This window comes from Armigeres subalbatus, chromosome 2, assembly GCF_024139115.2.
Source record: "Armigeres subalbatus isolate Guangzhou_Male chromosome 2, GZ_Asu_2, whole genome shotgun sequence".
Classification (NCBI taxonomy): Eukaryota; Metazoa; Arthropoda; class Insecta; order Diptera; family Culicidae; genus Armigeres; species Armigeres subalbatus.
Genome location: NC_085140.1, coordinates 49,879,128 through 49,902,133, shown reverse-complemented (window position 1 = coordinate 49,902,133; position 23,006 = coordinate 49,879,128). Strand labels below are relative to the sequence as shown.

Below are 23,006 nucleotides of genomic sequence, written 5' to 3'. Positions count from 1 at the left end.
ATATGGCCTCAGTATGCTGCCGTGGGGAACACCAGCTCTTACAGGTAATCTATCAGATTTTAATATTTGATAGTTTACGTGCAGTGATCAATTTGATAAATAAATTTGGATCAGTTTAATAATATACAGAGGAAAATTTAAATACATCAATTTTACAATCAAACCTACATGCCAAACACTGTCAAATGCTTTCTCTATATCAAGAAGAGCAACTCCAGTCGAATATCCTTCAGATTTGTTGAGCCGAATTAAGTTTGTAACTCTTAATAACTGATGAGTGGTTGAATGCCCATGGCGAAAACCAAATTGCTCATCAGCAAAAATAGAATTGTCATTAATATGAACCATCATTCTATTTAAAATAATCTTTTCAAACAGTTTGCTTATTGAAGAAAGCAAACTGATTGGGCGATAACTAGAAGCCTCAGCTGGATTTTTGTCCGGCTTCAAAATTGGGACAACTTTGGCGTTTTTCCATTTATCTGGGAAGTATGCCAATTGAAAACATTTGTTAAAAAAATTAACCAAAAAGGATAAAGAGCTCTCAGGAAGTTTTTGATAAGTATGTAGAAAATACCATCATCACCCAGGGCTTTCATATTTTTAAATTTTCTAGTAATAGATCTCACTTCATCCAAATTAGTTCCCAACGAAGGGTCAAAAACATTATCTTGGTTGAGAATGTCTTCGAAGCTTCGTGTAACCTGATCCTCAATTGGACTAGTGAGACCTAGACTAAAATTATGGGCACTCTCGAACTGCTGAGCAAGTTTTTGAGCCTTTTCGCCATTTGTTAATAAAATTTTATTTCCCTCTTTAAGCGCTTTGGAATTGGCTTTTGAGGTTTTTTAAGAATTTTTGTTAATTTCCAAAAGGGTTTCAAACTGGGATCCAACTTCGAGACATTATTCTCAAAGTTGGTATTTCTCAGAATAGCGAAACGTTTTTTAATTTCATTTTGCAAATCTCGCCAAATAACTTTCAACGCGGGATCGCGAGTTCTTTGGTATTGCCTTCTTCTCACATTTTTAAGACGGATCAGTAGCTGAAGATCGTCGTCAATAATAATGGAGTTGAATTTAACTTCACATTTCGGAATTGCAATGCCTCTGGCTTCGACAATTAAATTTGTCAAAGATACGAGAGCATTATCAATATCACTTTTGGTATCGAGAGGAATATCAACATCAAAATTCCTATCGATATACGCTTTATATAAATCCCAATCAGCTCTATGATAATTAAAAGTAGAGCTGATTGGATTATAAATGGCTTCTTGTGAGATTTCAAATGTCACAGGAAGGTGATCAGAGTCAAAGTCAGCATGAGTTACAAATTGGCCACACAGCTGACTTGAATCCGTTAAAACTAAATCAATTGTCGAAGGATTTCGACTGGAAGAAAAACAAGTTGGTCCATTGGGATATTGAATAGTATAATATCCCGCAGAACAATCTTCAAATAAAATTTTACCATTGGAATTGCTTTGAGCATTATTCCATGACCGGTGTTTGGCATTGAAGTCACCAATTACGAAGAATTTTGATTTGTTGCGAGTCAGAATTTGAAGATCAGCTTTCAACAAATTCTTTTGCTGCCCATTGCATTGAAAAGACAAGCCTACTTGTGCAATGAAGGAAAATTGTCCAAAATTTGTTTCAACAGAAACTCCCAAGGTTTCAAAAACTTTGGTTTCAAACGAAGAAAATAATTTATGTTTGATACGTCTATTAATGACAATGGCGACCCCACCACAGGCGCTGTCAAGACGATCATTTCTGTAGATAAAATAGTTTGGATCTCTTTTAATGGAGAGTCCTGGTTTTAAATACGTTTCAGTTATAATGGCAATATGCGCATTATGAACTGAAAGGAAGTTGAATAATTCATCTTCCTTACCCTTTAGAGAGCGGGCATTCCAATTTAGAACTTTCACACAATTATTTGGATCCATTGAAACTGATTCCAAGAACATTTTTTTTTGTGTACTTTAGACCAACCGGAACAGCTTCGGGTATGGTATTTGCTTTGAGCATGGCATCAATCATGTGATGCAATTGTTTAGTTAAAAAATCAAAATCGGAAGCAGTCATGCTACCTGAATCGGCAACATGACCGTTATTTTCCGTTGGGACATGGGTATAAACCTCATTTTGAGAAGAGAAATTTGGTCTACCAGCAGCGATGTTTGCATACGTAGGTACATTGGAAAAATTGGAATTTACTGAAGTGCTTGCTACCCGTTGACGAGCGGCAAAATTTGTTTGTGAATTGTGGTGGGTATGAATTGCTCGACCGGTAACCGGTTTCGAAATTTGAGCGTTTGAAAAATTTCTACCCGTCGAATCTGTAATCCGATTGGAATTTCCCGTCATCAATTTTGCACGGGAATTCAAAACTTTTTTGCGTGAAGGGCATTCCCAGAAATTGGATTTATGATTGCCCCCACAGTTTGCGCACTTAAATTTATTGGAATCTTCTCTCACAGGACATGCGTCCTTGGCGTGAGAGGTTCCACCACAAATCATGCATTTAGCATCCATGTGACAATGTTTGGTTCCATGACCCCACTTTTGGCACTTACGGCACTGGGTAGGGTTTTGGAAATTTCCCCCGAGCCTGCGGAAATGTTCCCATGTAACACGGACATGAGACATAATACAGGCCTTTTCCAAACTTTTCATATTATTTAGTTCACTTTTGTTAAAATGAACTAAATAAAATTCTTGAGAAATGCCCCTCTGGGAAGTACCAGAGTGGGATTTCTTTTTCATCTTAATTACTTGGACTGGTGAAAATCCAAGTAATTGAGAAATTTCAATTTTAATCGCATCCAGTGATTTATCATCACTGGGGAGACCTTTCAAGACGACTTTGAACAATCGCTCAGTTTTGTCGTCGTATGTGAAGAATTTATGGCGCTTCTCAGTTAAATACTGAAGAAGACGTTTGGGATCGTCAAAGGATCCCGGCAAAACGCGGCAGTCACCCTTCCTAGCAATCTGAAATGAAACCTTGATCCCCTGAAGGTTACTCAAAATCTCATTCCGGAAGCCAGAAAACTCGGCAACAGATACCACAATTGGCGGAATCTTTTGCTTTTTCGCATGAATCGAATCACCTGGGCTAGAGGTAGATTCGATTTGCTCAATTTCATCATTAATCAAATCGAACTGATTGCTCAGTTCGATTGGAGAAGAATTATTTCCGATATTAGAGTTAGAAGGAATATCTGAATTCTCCAGCTTCCTTCTATTTTTCCGCGCTTGGGCAGGACGGTCTTGAAACCTTGTTTCTTTGAAGGAAGTGGAGAATTCAGAGACTCCCTTCCTCTTGTTTTTGTTAATACCCATTGCTGAGCGTGGAGACGTGACCTTCTAAGAGGGCTTTCACCAGAACGGCGCCCCTGCAGGATTACCACCGCTTGTCGGAATTTTACTTCCGCAAACGGGTCCAACGTAAAACGAAGGCACGGATCCTTGCAAAGATCGTAACGGGATCAGTGGGTACAAATAGCGCTAAGAAGCACCGTTGAAATTAAAATAGCTTCGGGTAGTATTAAAAACTTCCTTCCGCAAAGAGAGAAAGAACCGCACAGCACGAAAGCACGATGCGGTCTTGACCAACTTCCATTTTAGTTTCCAGATATGAACTGCAACCGTCGGCAATTGTTCTGTATTAAACTAAACATCCAACTAAATCGACGGAAAATACAGACTATATTTCTATTGAACATTGTTAGGAAGTTGCTATGCAACGGTTACTACTTGACTACGGTGTCCACGGCTGTATAGAAATCGTGACATCACACATCATTGAGATTTGAGACTGATACCGCAGTGTACCTAACTATCCTACATTTTTGCATTTCTCGTATAACAAAGTTTTACCGAAAGGCTATCATTTCACTCCAAAAACGAACTTTTTGGATATCGAAACATGTTCTCATAAAATTCAAAACCTGTGCAATATTGTGTTTTACGAAGCACTTATATGTTGCACGTTTTCTAATCGTAAATAAATTGTTTATATGACTTTCTAATTATAAACTATGTACTTAATTGTCACCACGCGGTGCAGTACTTTGTTTCCATTCCTCATCCACTCATAAATAACTAAGTGTTCGTCAAGATTTACCCATAGTGGACATTTGTTTACTTTCAGTCTGCTGCAGTCTTGTCTGTTAGTACATACTATACATACCTACCTTTGATACACGCGGTTTACAGACGGCGGAATTTCTCGACAATTCATATCAGTTGTTCTAATCATTAAGTAATAGGTACTTCATCGAAAGCCATCAAACGATTTGCTTAGCCGTGCCTTTTTACCTAATAAATTGTCCTTCGCGTCATTAAACGATTTTTCATAAGTTTTCTAATTACCTTTCCCAAGTTCCTCATTCTTCTACGACCTTTCTTCTTTTCTAGATTCCATGACGCCTGGTGCCCGTACGTCGTCTAGTGGTGGGTTTACGTGATCAGGTTTTTATAATTTCGTTTATTTTTTTCCCCTTATTACTGTTTGTCCGTTCGCGTTGTTCCGTTTCTGTTCATGTCAAGTGCACGTTTGCGTCTCACACTCACTAGATCCATTCCTACACGCTAGTGCCTTCTTTTAGTCAGCTTTTCGATAAACAGTTTGAAAGTCACCCCTGCTTAAACGGATACTATACCGGATGAGCATTTTTTCATGAATGTACCACGATTGCTTTACTTTTTACGAGTTGTTTCCATGAGTTTTCCGCACAATTTTGGCACTCCTATAACATGATGAAATACAAGTGAGTCCAATCTTTGCTTCTAATGTCTACCCACATGGGACTGAATTGTCTCTACGGTTGCGGCGGAAAAGCTATCATATCACAAAACTGTTAGGGATATTTCTTTCGTACGCCATAATAACCTTTTCAATTTGCGTTGGCGTAGGTTTTCTATTTTCAGAATGCATTATTTGTGTGTGAATCAAAGAGGCGATCTTTCAATAAGAAATAAAAAAAGAGAAATGCTCACATGACTGGCCACAGAACAGCCATTGCGAAAACACGGAATGGTAAAATGATCATGGAGATGGACGTTCGAAATTTATTGCAAACTGTTCTATACATTTTCTTGTACAATGAATCTGGAGAAATAAAATGACGACGGCGACTTTCTGGCTCCTATTTGGAGCTTATAGTTTTGAGCATAGATATCAATAATAAACATCCCAATCACGTGCAATACGCTAGGGATCACATACTCGATCCTTAATACGCCCTCTGAAACACAGGACAGATCAGAATAATACACATCTGCGATTATGTACCAACGTTTTGAATTTTGTGTACCAACGTTTTGTGTTCACATCATCACCGCATTTTTATTGTCGTGTTCTTCTTCTTCTTCAATGGCTCTACTTTTCAACTGGGACATGGCCTGCTTTTCAACATAGTATTCTATTAGCATTTCCTCAGTTATTAATTGAAAGCTTTTCTACACTCCAAATAATCTAAACGATGTTTCCACCTGAATTTTCAGGTACATTTTACGTGCACACGTAGCTGCAAATGCTTCAGAAAAATTCAGGTGAAACTTACGTGTCCGGTGAATTCTATCCAAAACTCAGGTAGAACTTACCTGATTTTTACGTAGAATGAAAATTCTATCAGAAAATCAGGTAAAAGTTACGTGAATTTCAGGTGGAAAAAATCTACGTACTTTTTCAGGTGGAAACAACGTGCAGATTTTTTTGGGTGTATGCCTGCCATTGCATGAGTATATATCTTGTGTGGCAAGTACAATCAATACACTATGCCCAAGGTGTCGAGAAAGTTTCCAACCCGAAAACATCGTAGACCGGACTAAGAATCGAACTCGCCATCTCCGGATTGGCAATCCTACGCCTTTGCTCGCAAGGCTAGTGGAGACCCCAATGGGCGCGGAACAGGCAAAACTCGGTTTTCCGGAGGTAAAAGTGTCAGCAGGAGAAGAGACGGAGCAACTTTACCGCACTAATAACGCACGAAAACTCTATGAGAAGTTAAACCGTTCACGTAATGGACACGTGCCACAGCCACGGACCGGATGATTGCCATACGCCAGGTATTGCATAAATGCCGCGAATACAACTTCATCTATTCATTGACTTCAAAGCCGCATATGATACAATCGATCGAGACCAGCTAGAGCAGCTAATGCATGAACACGGATTGCCGGATAATCTGATACGGTTGGTCAAGGCGGCGATGGACCGGGTGATGTGCGTAGTTCGAGTTTCATGGGCATTCTCGGGTCCCTTTGAAACGCGCCAAAGGTTACGGCACGGTGATGGTCTTTCGCGCCTGCTATTAAACAGCGCGTTGGAGGAAGTAATTCGAAGGGCAGATATGGACACGTGTGGTACGGGACGGGCACAAGAAGACGAGGTACGTAGCGAGCGAGGTAGATCATCAGGTGCGAAACAATTTACAGACCCTCCGAAGAGTGCGTGGCTGGTGATGCACAGCCATGGACCGTGCTTGGATCGAGATGACGGTTATGTACTGCAGAGGCCACTCCGGCATTAGGTCGAATAAATAATGATACTAACAATGGCGGCAGAATAAGAGCAGAACGTGAAATTGGCTTCATGATGATCGGGAAGCAGATGATGCGAATTGCCATTTTCAAACCTGTTGCTTACAGGTTTATTTTAACCACTGTGTACGTGCCCGTTTGTTCGCAGGAATTTAGCTGACAAGCCCCTACTGAGCTTGACATTGCAGTCGAGATTATAATTTCTGTGACGTGAAAAGAATTTCAACAAAAACCAAAATGAATTCATTTCTTGAGCGCAACTTTTTTGAAACAATTTCATCATCTAGCATAACTGCGATGCCCTACTGATGACAATATGACATGATTGGAATTTGTTGGCGGTTCGTCGAAGTGCGACGAGTGTCAAAGAGTCATGTATTTTCATTAAATTGCTTCCGTTGTTTTAAAAACGTCTGTTGTGCTTGAATTTGTGTTGTGTGAAATTACATCTTAAGAAAGCAACTGATTGGAAATCGAAGCCACTCAGTTTGGACATGTTTTAATAAAAAAAATGTTGAAGGACATAAAAAACAAAATATTTCTGCAAACACTCGTCGACGTGTGAGTAGACAAAGCAGCCAACTTTTTGGAGGGATGGCAATCACGGTACCTATTTCGCATATAAGACTTAAGTCTTGACTAAATAATTAAGAACTCGATAATATGAATGCATTATTTATTTATCATCAGACTAAGGCCGGAGTGGCCTGTGCTGCACATAAAAGACTTCTCCATTCAGCTTGGTTCATGGCTGCACTTCGCCAACCACGCAGTCTGCGGAGGGTCCGCAAGTTGTCCTCCATCTGATCGATCCACCGTGCCCACTGTGCACCTCGCCTTCTTGTTCCCGTCGGATCGTTGTCGAGAACCATTTTCACCGGATTACTGTCCGACATTCTGGCTACGTGCCCGGCCCACCGCAGTCTTCCGATTTTCGCGGTGTGAACGATGGATGGTTCTCCCAACAGCTGATGCAACTCGTGGTTCATTCGCCTCCTCCACGTACCGTCCGCCATCTGCAACCCACCATAGATGGTACGCAACACTTTCCTTTCGAAAACTCCCAGTGCGCGTTGGTCCTCCACGATCATCGTCCAGGTCTCGTGTCCGTAGAGAACTACCGGTCTTATAAGCGTTTTGTAGATAGTCAGTTTGGTACGGCGGCGAACTCTATTCGATCGGAGCGTCTTGCGGAGTCCATAGTACGTACGATTTCCAGCCACTATGCGTCTCCGAATTTCTCTGCTGGTATCGTTATCGGCGGTCACCAGTGAGCCCAAGTACACGAATTCTTCAACCACCTCGATTTCGTCACCACCGATAGAAACTCGTGGTGGGTGGCTCACATTGACCTCTCTTGAGCCTCTTCCTATCATGTACTTCGTCTTCGACGTGTTGATGACTAGTCCAATCCGTTTAGCTTCGCTTTTCAGTCTGATGTAGGCTTCCTCCATCCTCTCAAAGTTACGTGCCATGATATCAATGTCGTCGGCGAAACCAAATAGCTGGACGGACTTCGTGAAAATCGTACCACTCGTGTCAATCCCTGCCCTTCGTATTACTCCCTCCAAAGCGATGTTGAATAGCAGACACGAAAGACCATCAACTTGCCGTAACCCTCTACGGGTTTCGAAGGGACTCGAGAATGCCCCTGAAACTCGAACTACGCACATCACCCGATCCATCGTCGCCTTGATCAACCGTATCAGTTTATCCGAAAATCCATTTTCGTGCATTAGCTGCCATAGCTGGTCGTTGTATTCGCGGCATTTCTGCAATACCTGACGTATGGCGAACACCTGGTCTGTGGTAGAGCGTTCACCCATAAATCCCGCCTGGTACTGCCCCACGAACTCTCCTGCAATTGGTGTTAGTCGACGGCATAAAATTTGGGAGAGTACCTTGTAGGCGGCGTCAAGCAATGTGATTGCGCGGTAGTTGCTACAATCCTGCTTATCGCCATTTTTGTAGATGGGACATACGACACCTTCCATCCACTCCTGCGGCAGAACCTCATCCTCCCAAACCTTGGTAATCACCCAGTGCAGCGCTCTAGCCAGTGCCTCACCACCGTGTTTAAACAGCTCTCCTGGTAGTTGGTCAATCCCAGGGGCTTTGTTGTTTTCCAGCCGGCCGATCTCCTCCTGGATTTCCTGGAGATTCGGAGCCGGAATTCGTATGTCCTGCGCGTGTGCTCCTAGGTTCATTACCATACCGCCACCGTTGTCTGCCATATCGCCATTCAGGTGCTCTTCGTAGTGCTGTCACCACCTTTGGATCACCTCACGCTCGTTCGTAAGAAGGTTCCCGTTTATGTCCTTACACATATCGGGCTGTGGCACGTGGCCCTTACGTGAACGGTTCAACTTCTCATAGAACTTTCGTGCGTTATTAGCGCGGTACAGTTCCTCCGTCTCTTCACGGTCTCGATCTTCCTGCTGGCTCTTTTTCCTCCGGAAAATCGAGTTTTGTCTGTTCCGCGCCCGTTTGTATCGTGCCTCGTTCGCCCTCGTGCGGTGTTGCAGCAATCTCGCCCATGCTGCATTCTTCTCCTCAACTAACTGCTCACATTCGCCGTCATACCAGTCGTTTCTCCTGATCCGGAGCCACCGTGCCTAGTGCAGCGGTTGCGGTGCTTCAATGGCGGATCGAATATCTCTCCAGCCATCCTCAAGAGATGCTGCGCCTAGCTGCTCTTCCGTTGGGAGTGCCACTTCCAGCTGCTGCGCGTAGTCTTGGGCTAGTCTACCGTCTTGTAGCCGCCCAATGTTAAGCCGCGGCGGACGACTCCGACGCGTGTTGATCACCGTCGAGAGTTTTGAGCGCAGACATACTGCGACGAGGTAGTGGTCGGATTCAATATTCGCACTGCGGTAAGTGCGTACGTTCGTGATGTCGGAGAAGAATTTACTGTCGATTAGAACGTGGTCGATTTGGTTTTCCGTTACTTGATTAGGTGATTTCCATGTGGCCTTGTGGATATTCTTGCGGGGGAAGAAAGTGCTTCGGACTACCATTTCGCGGGAGGCTGCAAAGTTTATGCATCGTTGGCCGTTGTCGTTCGATACGGTATGCAGACTATCCGGTCCGATGACCGGTCTATACATTTCCTCCCTTCCTACCTGAGCGTTCGTGTCACCGATGACGATTTTGACGTCCCGCAGTGGGCATTCATCGTATGTCTGCTCCAGCTGCGCATAGAACGCTTCTTTCTCGTCGTCGGATCTCCCTTCGTGTGGGCAGTGCACGTTGATGATGCTATAGTTGAAGAAACGGCCTTTTATCCTCAGCTTGCACATCCTTGCGTTGATTGGCTGCCACCCAATCACGCGTTGGCGCATCTTTCCCAGCACTATGAAGCCGGTTCCCAGCTCGTTGGTGGTGCCACAGCTTTGGTAGAAGGTAGCCGCTCGATGCCCGCTTTTCCACACTTTCTGTCCTGTCCAGCAGATTTCCTGCAGCGTAACGACATCGAAGTTGCGGGGATGTAATTCATCGTAGATTATCCTATCGCAACCTGCGAGGCCTAGCGACTTGCAGTTCCATGTTCCAAGCTTCCAATCGTGATCCTCTATTCGTCGCCTAGGTCGTTGCCGATTGTATCGAGTCGTATTATCTTCTATGTCGTTCGTAATAGTTGTTTTTAAAGGCGGCTTATTGGGCCTGCGCAAACCTCCTGTCTCGTCGGAGGGCCCTCGTGTCAGGGCTGTTTAGCGTCCCACCTAACACCAGGACTTGGGCTTGTGCGCTTTGAACGGCACACGGTCGCTTTGGCGGAGCCTACTTGCGGATACATGCAGCTTTTTATAGAGGTTTAACAGGGCCCACTGTCAAACCCCACCACATCCTAGGCAGGCGCCACAACTCGCAGATGGCCTGGGGAGGGATCGTCAAGCCCTTGGACATAGTCCCTGCTGCCCCCAATATGAATGCATGTAAGACGCAAATGATCATTAGATCACATAGTTTTCCTTCTTCCTACTTACTACTTCTGTCTTCCTTCATGCTTTTTGCTTCTTCCTTCCTTATTTCTTAAATCTTCCTTCCTTCTTCTTTCTTAATTCTCCCCTTTTTTGTTTTCTCTTCTTTTTTCTGCTTTCTTACTTTTTCCATCTTTTATTTTCTTCACTCTTTTTGTTGATTACTTCTTCTTCTCCTCCTTCTTCTTACTATTCTACTTCTTAAGTCTAACGCTCTTCTCACTCATTATTTCTCACTGCTAATTCTCTAATTTGGCCTAATGACTATTCGGCCTGACGATCATTCGGTCAATATATAAATAGTTTCGGCTTAATGACCCAGCATCAATAGGGCCTAGTAGTTAGAAGCGCGGCCTCAAAACAAGATCGTGCCGAGGGGGACTGGGTTCGAAATTTTGTGAAATTTTCGGATTGGAAATTGTCTCGACTTACCTGGGCATAAAAGTATTATCATGCTAGCCCAGGGTTTGCAGAAATCGCTATCAATAGATAACAAATAACGATAAAAGAAATTTTGATACGAACATTATTTTAAGCTTTAAGTGGAATGCAGAGGCGTCGCATCCGCATGTGCAACCTGTGCACTGCACAGGTAGCAATTTTCTCCCTAACATTTAAACTCTCGATAGATTTCTTGTCATTCAAATCTAAATATATATTTGTATTATGTGCATTTATCATATGTTTTGTACAAATTTAACGATTAATAAATACATAATCGTAAAATATTTACAGATTTTTTATAGGCGGCCTGTGATATGAGGAAGTCAACTGAAATGTTACGATGGGGGCGCGTTATATTCTATTACGATACCGAAACGACGCGACGCACCGCCACATGTTATCCAACACGTGCATTTTCAGCCGAGAACAGGTTGCCATGCATCATACACGCATTATTTTGTATGTGCAGGTCACCCGCTCTAACCACAATCGGCGATGTATAGGTAGTCAAAGCGTTCATCGCTGGCAGTGCACGGTTTGGTGCCGATGTGGGAAAGGGAAAGCACATCGATTTGGTGTCTACCGAGTAGGTACCTTTTCCACTTCAATGCGCGATTGGATGAAGAGCGCGCAAACAAAATAGAAAGAAAAGAGAGGCTCTCTCAAAACGTCCCATGACGAAAGTCTGGCTTTGAATAAGTATATCGGAGCAATAGCGACTTCTGTCCACGTGGTATGAGAACAGCCCAGAACAGTCCAAATGAATAAACTAAAAATAGAATAATTAATAATTGAGGAACATTAAATCATAAACTGAATTGTACAGACAATGTTACAATGTTATGAAAACTCATATGTGAATATGTACGTTATGTGGAAGATATTGATTTGGAAAATGTATTGGAGGTAACCACTTTCCCTTCGATGGGACTCGAACCCATGACCCTACAGTACGGTAGACTGGTGCTTTAACCAACTAAGCTATGAAGGACCTCCGTCGGCCTTCGCAACCTAGCGGCTACTGAACGAGCTCGAGATTCCCAAACAGGACGCATAGTCAAATCACTCGCAATCCATTTCTCAAGCCAACACTTCCACATGTGTATAGTACACGTCCACATTAGAGGAGCGTGAGTATTTAGAATGTCTGGCGGTAAAATAAAGTAGTGGAATTAAATTGAATAGTATAGGGGAAGAGGCCTCAAAACGCCCCCCGATGCAAAACGCCTTTTGTGGTTTCCCTCATATTTACCGTCATTAAGATGTCCGTAACAAAACTAGATCTAAAATTGTGTAGGTTAGGCGAAAAAAGTGTATGGATAGCCTGCCCAATAGAGTTTCCATCCCGGGACATCCCGGGACAAAAAATCCCGGGATTTAGGAAAATTCAGGATTTCCTGATTCCTGGATATTATTTTGAAATCCCGAAAATCCCGGGATACCCGGGACAAAAAATACTGTTTCATTTCCGGTTCGCAAACAGTGTAATTTTTCTTCTTACAAAAGTTATTTGTTTTGAACGAGAAACCCAACTTAGGTGATAAACTCATATCATATTTTTATACCTTCCATCAGACATGATTTTTTACTAGTTCGTTTATTTGGTAGGCTCAGGCATGTATACGGAGCCAAGGTTCTTTGTGATGCATAATCGATATCATCTTATTATTAAATTAGTAAGAAAAGAACAGACATGAAAATATCGGAGATAGTTAATAGAACACCTTCACAAAAATATTAAATTCCCCTATACCACTCAATGGAGGGCTACTGACTGATACTTTTTCCAGCAGCTACAGCTCTCTATTAATTAAACGACAAGTATCTACAGTACAAGATCAGCTACATCTATTTGGCGCCTGCTGCCTACCCATCTCTCGTCTACAGCGAGGTTGTGTACACTAGCTGATATTCGCCTTGCTAATCTCCTCGTGCCACCCAACATTAAGTCAGCCCTCCTGAACTTCTTGCCTCCAAAACAATTCTTGATCCAATTAATGTCCTTCCAATCGACGTTCGTGCAACAAACAGCACATGCGCAAGTACAAGTGGTCCGACCCCGATGGTCTGCTATTTTTTTTTTTTGGTGTATCGCTTCGATCAAAATCAACTTTGGTCAACAGGCTGCAATCAATTTGTCCAATTTTCGGCTTCTGTCAAAATTGTATACCAGCTTTAATCGCGTACCCCATTATCGTTAAATTATCGAGTTAACTTACGTTAAATTATCAAACTCCGATAATAAATGAAGTAATTCATCTTTATCGCAGCAAGCGATTACGTTGAACACAATTAACTTTTTAGGCGATAACGATAAATTAACGATTAACATCAAGATTAGGAAGCGATCTGTTCAAAATGAGGAAGAGCTGCAGATCTTGGCAAAAGTATCAATTAGTAGCCTGCCATGGGTTGGAGGATACTCTATTTTTTTTTGTGAGGGAGTTTCCGTATATCCAATAGGTTATGGGCCCAGTACGATTCTACGGTGCATCTTCCATCTTTCGTCACTAGGGTATTGAACCCAATGCATATTCAAAACAATGCAAACAATCAGGCCGACTTTAACCGCCAGCGAACCCTTCTTCTTGGACTCGGCGATCATATATTCCAGAAGGGTACTCTACCTTCCAAGAAAAACGTGAATATTATTTGCTTGTCAAAGTCGTTATTTTTTGAAAGAATCGATTCAAATTTGAATTGAATTGAGTTCCAACTTGAAATCTGTATTACCTGGCCTTTCTAAAATATGAACTTTACCCCTGTACATTGAATAAAATCGTTTTTAAATCAAAAAATAAGTTTTCTAAGGGAACATCGAAAAATCCCGGGATCCCGGGAATTCCCGGGATATACGAACAAGTTCATCCCGAATCCCGGGACATCGAAAATGGCCGGGAAATGGAAACTCTACTGCCCAACCTTTTCAAGCCATGGGTCAATTTTCAGAATTAACACCTGCTGGTGGGCCAGCAAATATTTGGCAAGCATTTTTTATATATTTTAAAAATAATCAATGTTATTCCTCATTTTTCTTCCATGCTTCCATTTCCGTCAAAATAATTTAGAATTGGAGGTTGTGGATCCCTCGCGATGATAAAATTTATTGGATTAATGACGAGCGTCAGATTTCAAGAATATTGATCGTTTTCGCACATAGATTTTCTTGGTGAATAATGCAATGCGCAGGGAAATATAACCCTACCACCGTAATTGCTTTTCCTTTCTTAGATTATTACAATGTGAATCTTACAATGCCAGTGTTAGTTGTAAGGCCACTTAAGTTTTAGAGGAACGTACCAGCTCCTTCATACTGGTCCTAACAGGTCTTTTCCGGTAGTCGTTACACTCATTGGGATCAAAGCTGCCAATTTCTTTGTGATTAAAAGATGATCATCAACTCCTCTTATGAAGACTCCTGCACCATGTTTTCAAAATCAGTATTGCCATCAATGGCGAGAGAGTAGAATCTGAAGTAGACGGCATTTTCACGTAACTAGTGTTCAAATCTTCTGCAAGAGCTTGTACGCAATGTGTTCCGAGGCAAACTAATGCTACGGAAGAAGACTTTTCCGTTAGGGCTCATGAAGCCGACAATGCAGCTTTCAATGCTCGGTAATGGCGTCGGTGTGTAAAAATCAATCTGTCACGGTACTTTTTGGCACTATCTGGAAGAAAACTCACTGGCGAAAAGGACTATTTTCCCTTCACCTCACCCAGGAACTCCAGTGAGTTTTCCTCCAACTAGTGTCAAAAAATACGGTGATCGATTGGTTTTTACACTCCGATAAGCCGCCATTAAGGTAGTCTCACACCTCGCGAATTTGGTCTTGAAGGCTACTTAAAGGCTACCTTACATCTCGGGAAAATTTTCCCGAGGTGTAAGGTAGCCTTTACCAAGCGTGGCAAGCTGGATATCTGATTTGCATTCTTTAACAAGTTCTTCGTCCTAGAATAGTTTCATTCGTTTTGCCAAAATCTCACTAACAGCAAAACTAACCCGTACTGCATTTTCCGGCTTCCTGTCGTGTTTGTCGGAGGTCAGAGTGAAGAGAGTTTGTTACTTCGATAATCCACTGTCCAATAATTTGAATCAATAATGGAAATTTAAATATAATGAGCACATTATCTTTAAACAAAGTATGTAAAATATTATGTTTTGTTTCAAATAAAAAGGAATTATTGAAGCACAGTTATTAACAGACTTAATTATTTTTAAGCCGGTATTTAATAATAAATTATGAAAAAGAAGCTTCTCGAGCCGTATAGGGAAGCTCGTGGGCCGGGTATGGAGTGTTTTCTGCCACGGCGCGCGGGCCACAAAAAATTGTGCCGAGGGCCGCATCTAGCCGCGGGCCGTACGTTGGGCAGCCCTGGTGTATGGGAAGGTCGGAAAAACCGAAAATTTCCACATTTTGAAGAAACATCTAACATTTTGGCGAGGCAAAACGCCCTAGTGGCACTAACCTACAATGTACTTGCGTCTCCACCCGCTATCCATACCAGAATGCTTTGTTCCCTAGGAGCTGCCAGCTAAAAGGCGTTTTGCCTCATGAGTTTTCCGGCAACAGAATCTCACCACTTTTTTGAAATGTGAATATTATCAATATGATTGAGATTTTTGACAATTTTTGAATGGCATCAACTAGCTATCTTGCTTAACTAATGCATAATGTAAAAATACCCATGAATAGCGTTACAAATAAGACAATAAAGCAGTGTTTGCTTAGCTAGGGCATATTGCCCCTCCTTCCCCTACAAACTCGTCTTATGACAAGTGATACAAGAAAGGCAAAAACTGTTCCGAATCATAACAAGCCATGATAACAATTTTATCAAACTTGTATACAAGTGAAAAAACAGAATCAGATAGCCAGCCCCCACAGAGAAGTGAAGATTTTCGCTTTGTTCTCCCTTATTTTGTATTTAAATAAATGATTAATTTACACTATTAATAAAATCAGAACAACCTAAAATGTATGTATTCATGATTTTAGAGTACCTGAAGGAATAAAATAGACCCCATCTCGCGGTCCTTAGCCTCTTACCCAGCAACTCCTATCCCTACCTCCTCGTGTTGCTGGCCGGGATACGAGCAACCTTAGGGAAGATCGGGTAAACCCCCTCCCCCCCCCACCCCAGTGGGTACTATGGTCGTATGCTGACAGGAAAGCGGGGGTTTGCTAATCTTACTGAGCATCTGTTCTCCATGTTAGGAACGGCTCACAAGTCACCATGTTAGGGGCGGCTGATCATCGTCCGAGTGCCAGCGAGAGATTCTAATTGAAACTACGCACCATGGTCCACCGGAAATAAGGAGGAATGATCCTCCGGAATTTTAGGGGGTTTGGTGTCAGGCTCTACAAGCCAGCCTTTAAAAAAAACTTACGCAACGAATAATTAACAAGAGAGTACGGACCGGAACCATTGGCGGAGACCACTGCGACGAAAAGTGACTAGCGGTTGAAAACTCAGTTCGTGGAGCTGCAAATCTCTCAACTTCATCGGGAGCACACGCATACTCGCCGATGTGCTCAAGGGCCGTGGATTCGGCATCATAGCGCTGCAGAAGGTTTGTTGAAAGGGATCAATGGTGCGCACGTTTAGAGGTAATCGTACCATCTACCAGAGCTGCGGCAACACACACGAGTGATGGGCGATATGCAAAGGCGTGTGATCGGGTGGTGGCCGATCAATGGAAGAATGTGCAGGTTGAGGATCAAAGGCCGGTTCTTCAATTTCAGCATAATCAACGTCCATAGCCCACACTTCAATCGTCTAGACGCATGGGCTTTGGAGTGTGGGTTCGATTCCCGCCCCGGTAAGGAGGAAGCTTTTCGTGATCGAAAAATTCTACACCAGTCCTGTCGATTGTCTAGATGTTAAGTATTCAGTCTGTACGACCTCTGGTCGAAGACGGTGTTTCTGTCTTTTTTTAAAAGGATCGGAGCATCTTGACGGACGAACGTGTGGTGGGTGATCGAAAGGTGGAAGCAGCACTACGAGGAACATTTAAATGGCGCTGAGAGTACCGTGGACCCCCGCTAATTTGAACGGTACCTTATTCAAATTAACGGGATTCGTTTTTAATTTGAACTTCTGGTTATTCTATTTGCATCAGAAAAACTGGTTTCTGGCTGCTCTCTTTGCTGGTTTGTTTTCATTCTGCGTTCCGTTTCACGATGTTCCATTTTTCTTTCCTCGATCCCACGTGCTAAATGACGTTTAAATCATTTTTAATTTGAACGATGCTCAAACGAACGGGGTTCAAATTAAAAAGTGTTCCGATTAAAAACGGCCATATTACTGGGGGTTCACGGTACAGGCAGTGAAAGTCAAGGCGGCGCAGGAGATGACTACGTCAGTTCAGCTGACGATGGAAGCCAACCAGACCCCACCTTGAGGAAAGTTCAGTATAGACCGCGTAGAGCTGAGGAAAATCATGGAAGAGAACCAAACTTACCAAGCTTAATCAACGGTGGATGGTATTATGCATCTCGAGATAAAATAGAATACGGCGGCTTCCTGCTGGTTGCTTCATAGGTAATCGCAACAATCACTAAACACAAAAGAGTCAATGACCAACCGTATGCACTTGCCATGATAAACACTCTTCATGCTCTCCATGTACTTGTACTCCAGTTGCCTCTCACTAATACAATCGAACACTGCTGTCATTTCGCTTGGTTTTGTTTTGAGAAGGAGTCATGCGAGATACGATTTTCAACAGATCCAATCAATTTATTTGTTTCGCGGATGACATGGATATTGTCGGCCGAACGCTTGCAAAGGTGGCTGAAGTGTACACCCGCCTGAAACGTGAAGCAACAAAAGTTGGACTGGTGGTGATTGCATCGAATAGAAAGTACATGCTTGTGGGCTGAACCGAGCGCGACAGGGCCCGCCTGGGAAGCAGTGTTATGATAGACGGGGATACCTTCGAGGTGGTCGAGGAATTCGTCTACCTTGGATCCTTGCTAACGACTGATAACAATGTTAGTCGTGAAATACGAAGGCGCATCATCTGTGGAAGTCAGGCCTACCACGGACTCCAGAAGAATCTGCGGTCAAAAAAAACACCATCGCACCAAATGTGTTATGTACAAAACGCTGATTAGACTAGTAGTCCTCTACGGACATGAAACATGGACAATGCTCGAGGAGGTCTTGCAAGCCCTCGGAGTATTCGAGAGACGGGTGCGGTGTGCAAGACGACGGTGTGTGATGGCGAAGTATGAACCAGCGCTACGGTGAACCCAGTATCCAGAAGGTTGCTAAAGCCGGAAGGTTACGATGTGCAGAGCATGTTGGAAGAATGGCGGACAGCAACCTTGCAAAGATGGTGTTCGCTTCCGATACGGCAATTACGAGACGGCGTGGAGCGCAGCGAGCGAGGTGGGCACCAGGCCCAAAACGACTCGGCGAGCGTGTGCGCATTCGAAGATGGAGTGATGCGGCCTCGAAGCGTGTATTGTGGCGTCAAATTGTTGAACTTCACTGTGATCTGTTTATATGTAATTTAAATAAATGAATACAGCAAACATTGCTTTGGTTCTAGAGCTTTACGGCAATATGTTGATATAATTTGTACGTTGTTTAGAAAAATATGAAAATTCACAGAAAATCAGCAATTTTTTGAACTTCCATACAATTTGTATGAATCGAAAAAATATTGAAAAACTTTGCTCCCGTTTTTCTCAAAACTAACTTTTTGTCACTTACACCCCTTTGCGTTTGACCTTCTCATATTCTATTGAAGAAACTTTTAAAATTCTGTCAGACTAATTCATTCCATTATTTTCTCTCTTCCCAACAGAAACTGTATATCTTCTATGAGTACGCCAGGCGATCCGTCGGCATCCGGTGGAGGACCTGACAGACCGTGCGGCATTACATCACTACTACCGATTGGCATGTCGTGCCGCGGCCGGGCCGAAGCATTTGCCCGTAGTCTACAGTCACGCCTACGAACGCTCGGCACACAGGTGAGACCTGAATCTGCTGGGAGTTTCGTGCATAGTTCCCGCTAGTTCAATCATTGCCTTTCCTCTCGCTATCTTCATCTGAAACAATAATACAGATCAATTAATCCACATCTCGTAAAAACATTACCTGGTTGCTTTTTTTGCAGTGCCTTAGCTCAGACCTCCAACCGGTTCAAGCCGAGAACAATAAGTCGATCAGATTGATTGTAGCGAATTGATGTTCCTTCTTTTACTGTCTCTCTTTTTCTTTTCTGGTTCGAGATAAGCGGTGATTCCTTTCAAAATTGAACCAAACCGCTGAATATTCTCGCATGTTCGCACTGCTTTCTATGTTCTGCCACCATCTTCTGGGCTGTCCTGAAATCGCCAATCTTGGCGCCCAACACCGCGAACTACCGTCGGAACGCCATCGTCTTAACTGTGTGCATAATCCAACTCACCACCACTACCACAACCACCAAATACCAAACCATTCTGCGGTAGAAGTACTAACCGAATATTCCAAAAAGTAAACCACTCACGTATCATCCTAGAATAGAACAACAACTAGCCTTTAGTCGCAACTAATTAGGGTTAAATACTCTTTGCAGGGAACTGCAGACGAGGCTGCTCAGATCACCGACCACCCCCACGAAAATGAGAACACATGGCTATCACAGGACGAAGCGACGGGTGTAACGCGTCTTCAGCCTCTCCGCATGGTAACCAGCGAGGCCGACGGTTTCTACGACTTTGGCCTCGAGAACGATAGCCCTGGATCCCCTATCGAGGAGTGCGAGTATACGCGGCTTATCGAAACGGCCACAGCCACCCCCGCCGAAATAGCGCCCGAGTCCGGCTACGTATGTGCTTCACCCTGCTCTACACCTCAGGTTAGCCCGGAGCACAGTCCATCCAGTCAGAGTTCGTCCGACTGCCAGTTTTATGATCCAGAGAGCTCAGATCCCGAACAGAAATCGACCAGTGGCTGTGATTACTACGACTGTACTACCTCTGATCAATCTGCGACGTTGAAAAGGTCGTTAGAAGCGGCATCTACCTCAATAACAGAAGGAACGGCAACAGTTACTGCAACGGCAACAAGACAAACTAGACGCAAGTCTCAAAATGGTCACCTACCCAGTGGCCTAGGAGTAACAAACATCGACAGCGATAGTTGCTCCGAGTCTCTACCTCCTTCACAATCCACAGAATCACAATCACACGATTCGACTTACACAGGACTGAGTTCGAATAACTCGAACAGCACTTTGCAGGACGTCACAATGGAAGGTGAAGATATCGAAGAGGTAAAACAAAAAGTGCCCGAAAGTAGTAGTGAGCAACACAAAGATGAGGATGAAACAGATCACGGCAAAGTATTAGCGAACGGTCATGCCATAATGCCGAGAGAAAGTCTCGTCCGTCAAGCTGAAGTAAGTGCAATAGACGTTGATATACTGAAGTTTGTCAACGGAGATGCGGTGGATGAACCAGAAGATGAGTCAAGCAGTCCAAAGGTCGAAATGGCCGAAGTGGAAAAGTTGCTCCAAGACTGCAGTGTAGAACAGAAATCGAAGGCAGAAAAGGAGGATCACAGAAGAGGAGGCATATCGTCTGGCGATGAAGACGAAGATTTTGTCAGACCGCAGCGAATGCGGAGAAGTTCGTCACTGAAAACGGGCAAAACTCCACCGGGAACACCCGGGAGGAAAAAGTTTGTTCGATTCGCAGATGTGCTCGGACTTGACCTAGCCGATGTAAAGACATTCGTCGATGAAGTTCCTAAAGTGCCGAAATCGGCATACGAGGATCTGGACTTTTGCCTGGAACCTCCCGTAGCTCAACAGATTAGTTTGGGTCCGAAAGCAGATAGAGTACTGGTGCCGCTCTTCCAGCAGCCAGGTGCCTTACCTTGCTTTTTGGATAAAATTCGTGATAAACAAGTAAATCTGGAGAATGCGGCCGTGACCGATCCAGTGACCCTGACCATCACCGGCACAGTTCGAGTCCGAAATCTTGACTTCCATAAGTCAGTCTACGTGCGATACAGTACAGATAGCTGGAGAAGCTTCTCCGATCTTCAAGCCAGCTATGTTGAAAACTCGTGTGATGGCTTTTCCGATAAGTTCGCCTTCACCTTATATGGAAGCTCGGTCCAGATAGGGCAGCGTATTGAAATGGCGATACGCTTCCATTGTCGAGGACAGCAGTTTTGGGACAATAACTATGATATGAACTATGTTTTCCAATGCTTGCCGATCAGTCAGCCAAACCCGATCGCGCAAATTGCAGTCAAACCGGCTAATGCGGACGTTCTTCACAGTCCAGATGGATCATGGTGCCAAAACTTTTACTGAACGGGTCCCTTCATATCACGCTGCCTCCAGGAAAAAAAATCAAACCCCTCCGACCACAATTGTAACTAATACAATAGAAAGAATAGCATCAAGGTATTGAATAGCGACCCGAAATTGCATGATTGTCGCTAATATAGACCGACCACACTCTTCACAGTGTTTAAGTTTTTTACCACATCAGACGAAAAAAGATTGCAGACTTTTAAACGAAATTTTAATTCATTATTCGTTGTCCAAGAGAAAAGTAATGGTTTTACAATATAGAACAGTAAAACTAAATTAGAATAAAAACAGTCGAACTAATCTAAAGAACAAGGCCCCAACACATTTTGAGAGATTAGAAAATTCAAGACTTGAGTGGTGAATCCTGACAAAAAATCTAAAAGCATATTAGATCTGACAGCCCTTTAATGATAACAGATCAAAAATGTTTTAATTTTAGGTGCAAATTGTGTAAATCTAGTATTGAACATTTATTTGATGGAAAGATCATAATCATGACCCTACTAGCCTAGATTCATAAACCAATTGTAAAGATAATCAAAACCTCACGCTAATACTTCAGAATAAAGTCGTATGTGTGTTAAACACAAGTTTATATTCATTGACAACAGAGGAGACTATGAGCACGTTAGAATGATAAAGAATTGATAACAAAGTTTGGATTGGTCGTGTTACTAGAACGCTTTAAATCCATGAAAGATGAAATGTAGCTGCATGCTCTCGAAAGCTGTATTGTAGTAGCTGTTTTCTGAGTTTACCTTAAAAACGTGAAAAAGAATACAAGCATTGTGTATAGAGATAAACGTTAGTTAAAAAAGAATGGAATAAACAATACAGAGAGCGATTTGAATGCACCCACTTACAAAATAGCTAACCAGAAACGAAATGTGCGGCATGCAATTGTGCAGAGAAAAAGGAAAACAACAAACTGGTGTCTTATGAAAGAGATGAAATCGAGGAAGCTATGAGAACACTATATTCAGTTAAGTACATAAATACCCTATGTATAATAAAGAAGTTTATCCAAAGATTAGGAATAAAGAAATGTTTAACAGAAGTGTGTTCCGCCTAGATCTGGTCTGCGGATGGAGGTACTTCAATTGAACTACTTCAATCCACAGCACAGATCGAATCTGCCCAACCCAAGCTCGTTTTCGCTATTTATAGTACTTTTGTTGTCATGGCAGGTATGTATCAGATGAAAAGGTATGAAAACCATCGGGTAGGTTATGCCGATGCCGCCAAGTGTGTAGGTATGAATCATCAAATCCGATACAGGTAAGTATTCCGAAATTTTATTTTGATTCATTTTCCCCTTTTGAATATCTCCACTGCTCTCCACATTCGTACCTGTATGAGGCCAGCATGGAAATAACACCCGTAAATAGCATCCGTATATGGGTACATATATGAATACCGTTTTCATATTTTTAAAACGAGTATTGTGGATTTACTCGATATCAAGATTTTCCCGATTACTTTTACAGCTACTTCGAGTAAGCGCAAAAAATCGGCAATGTTAATGTCTTATAAAGCTTAATTTCAAAGATTCCAAATATTTAGCCAAATGAAATTAATTCTTCAATATTACAGTCGCAGAACTTTATGAAATAATGTAGGTATTTTTTTCGCGTTTTTTTTAGGGCAAGTATTAAACATGTTATATCTTACGATCAGGTAATAAATATCGAATACATC

The 23,006-nt window shown here is 42.7% G+C and overlaps 1 protein-coding gene across 5 annotated transcripts in view; it reads left to right on the top strand.

Moving 5' to 3' along the window:
• The window catches only part of LOC134218563 (glycogen-binding subunit 76A), a 52,593-nt gene extending 30,228 nt beyond the window's left edge, over positions 1-22,365 (top strand). For 2 of the 5 annotated variants that reach the window (XM_062697713.1, XM_062697712.1), the window contains exons 3-5: positions 4,431-4,466; positions 18,798-18,966; positions 19,557-22,365. In XM_062697713.1, coding sequence (XP_062553697.1) covers positions 18,814-18,966; positions 19,557-21,305 — 1,902 coding nt within the window. In that variant the 5' untranslated portion in view covers positions 4,431-4,466; positions 18,798-18,813 and the 3' untranslated portion in view covers positions 21,306-22,365. Of the gene's footprint in view, positions 1-4,430; positions 4,485-18,797; positions 18,967-19,203; positions 19,475-19,537 lie in introns of those variants that run through there. The other 3 variants (XM_062697714.1, XM_062697709.1, XM_062697710.1) reach the window with 3 other exon arrangements.
• Positions 22,366-23,006: the final 641 nt, after the last annotated feature.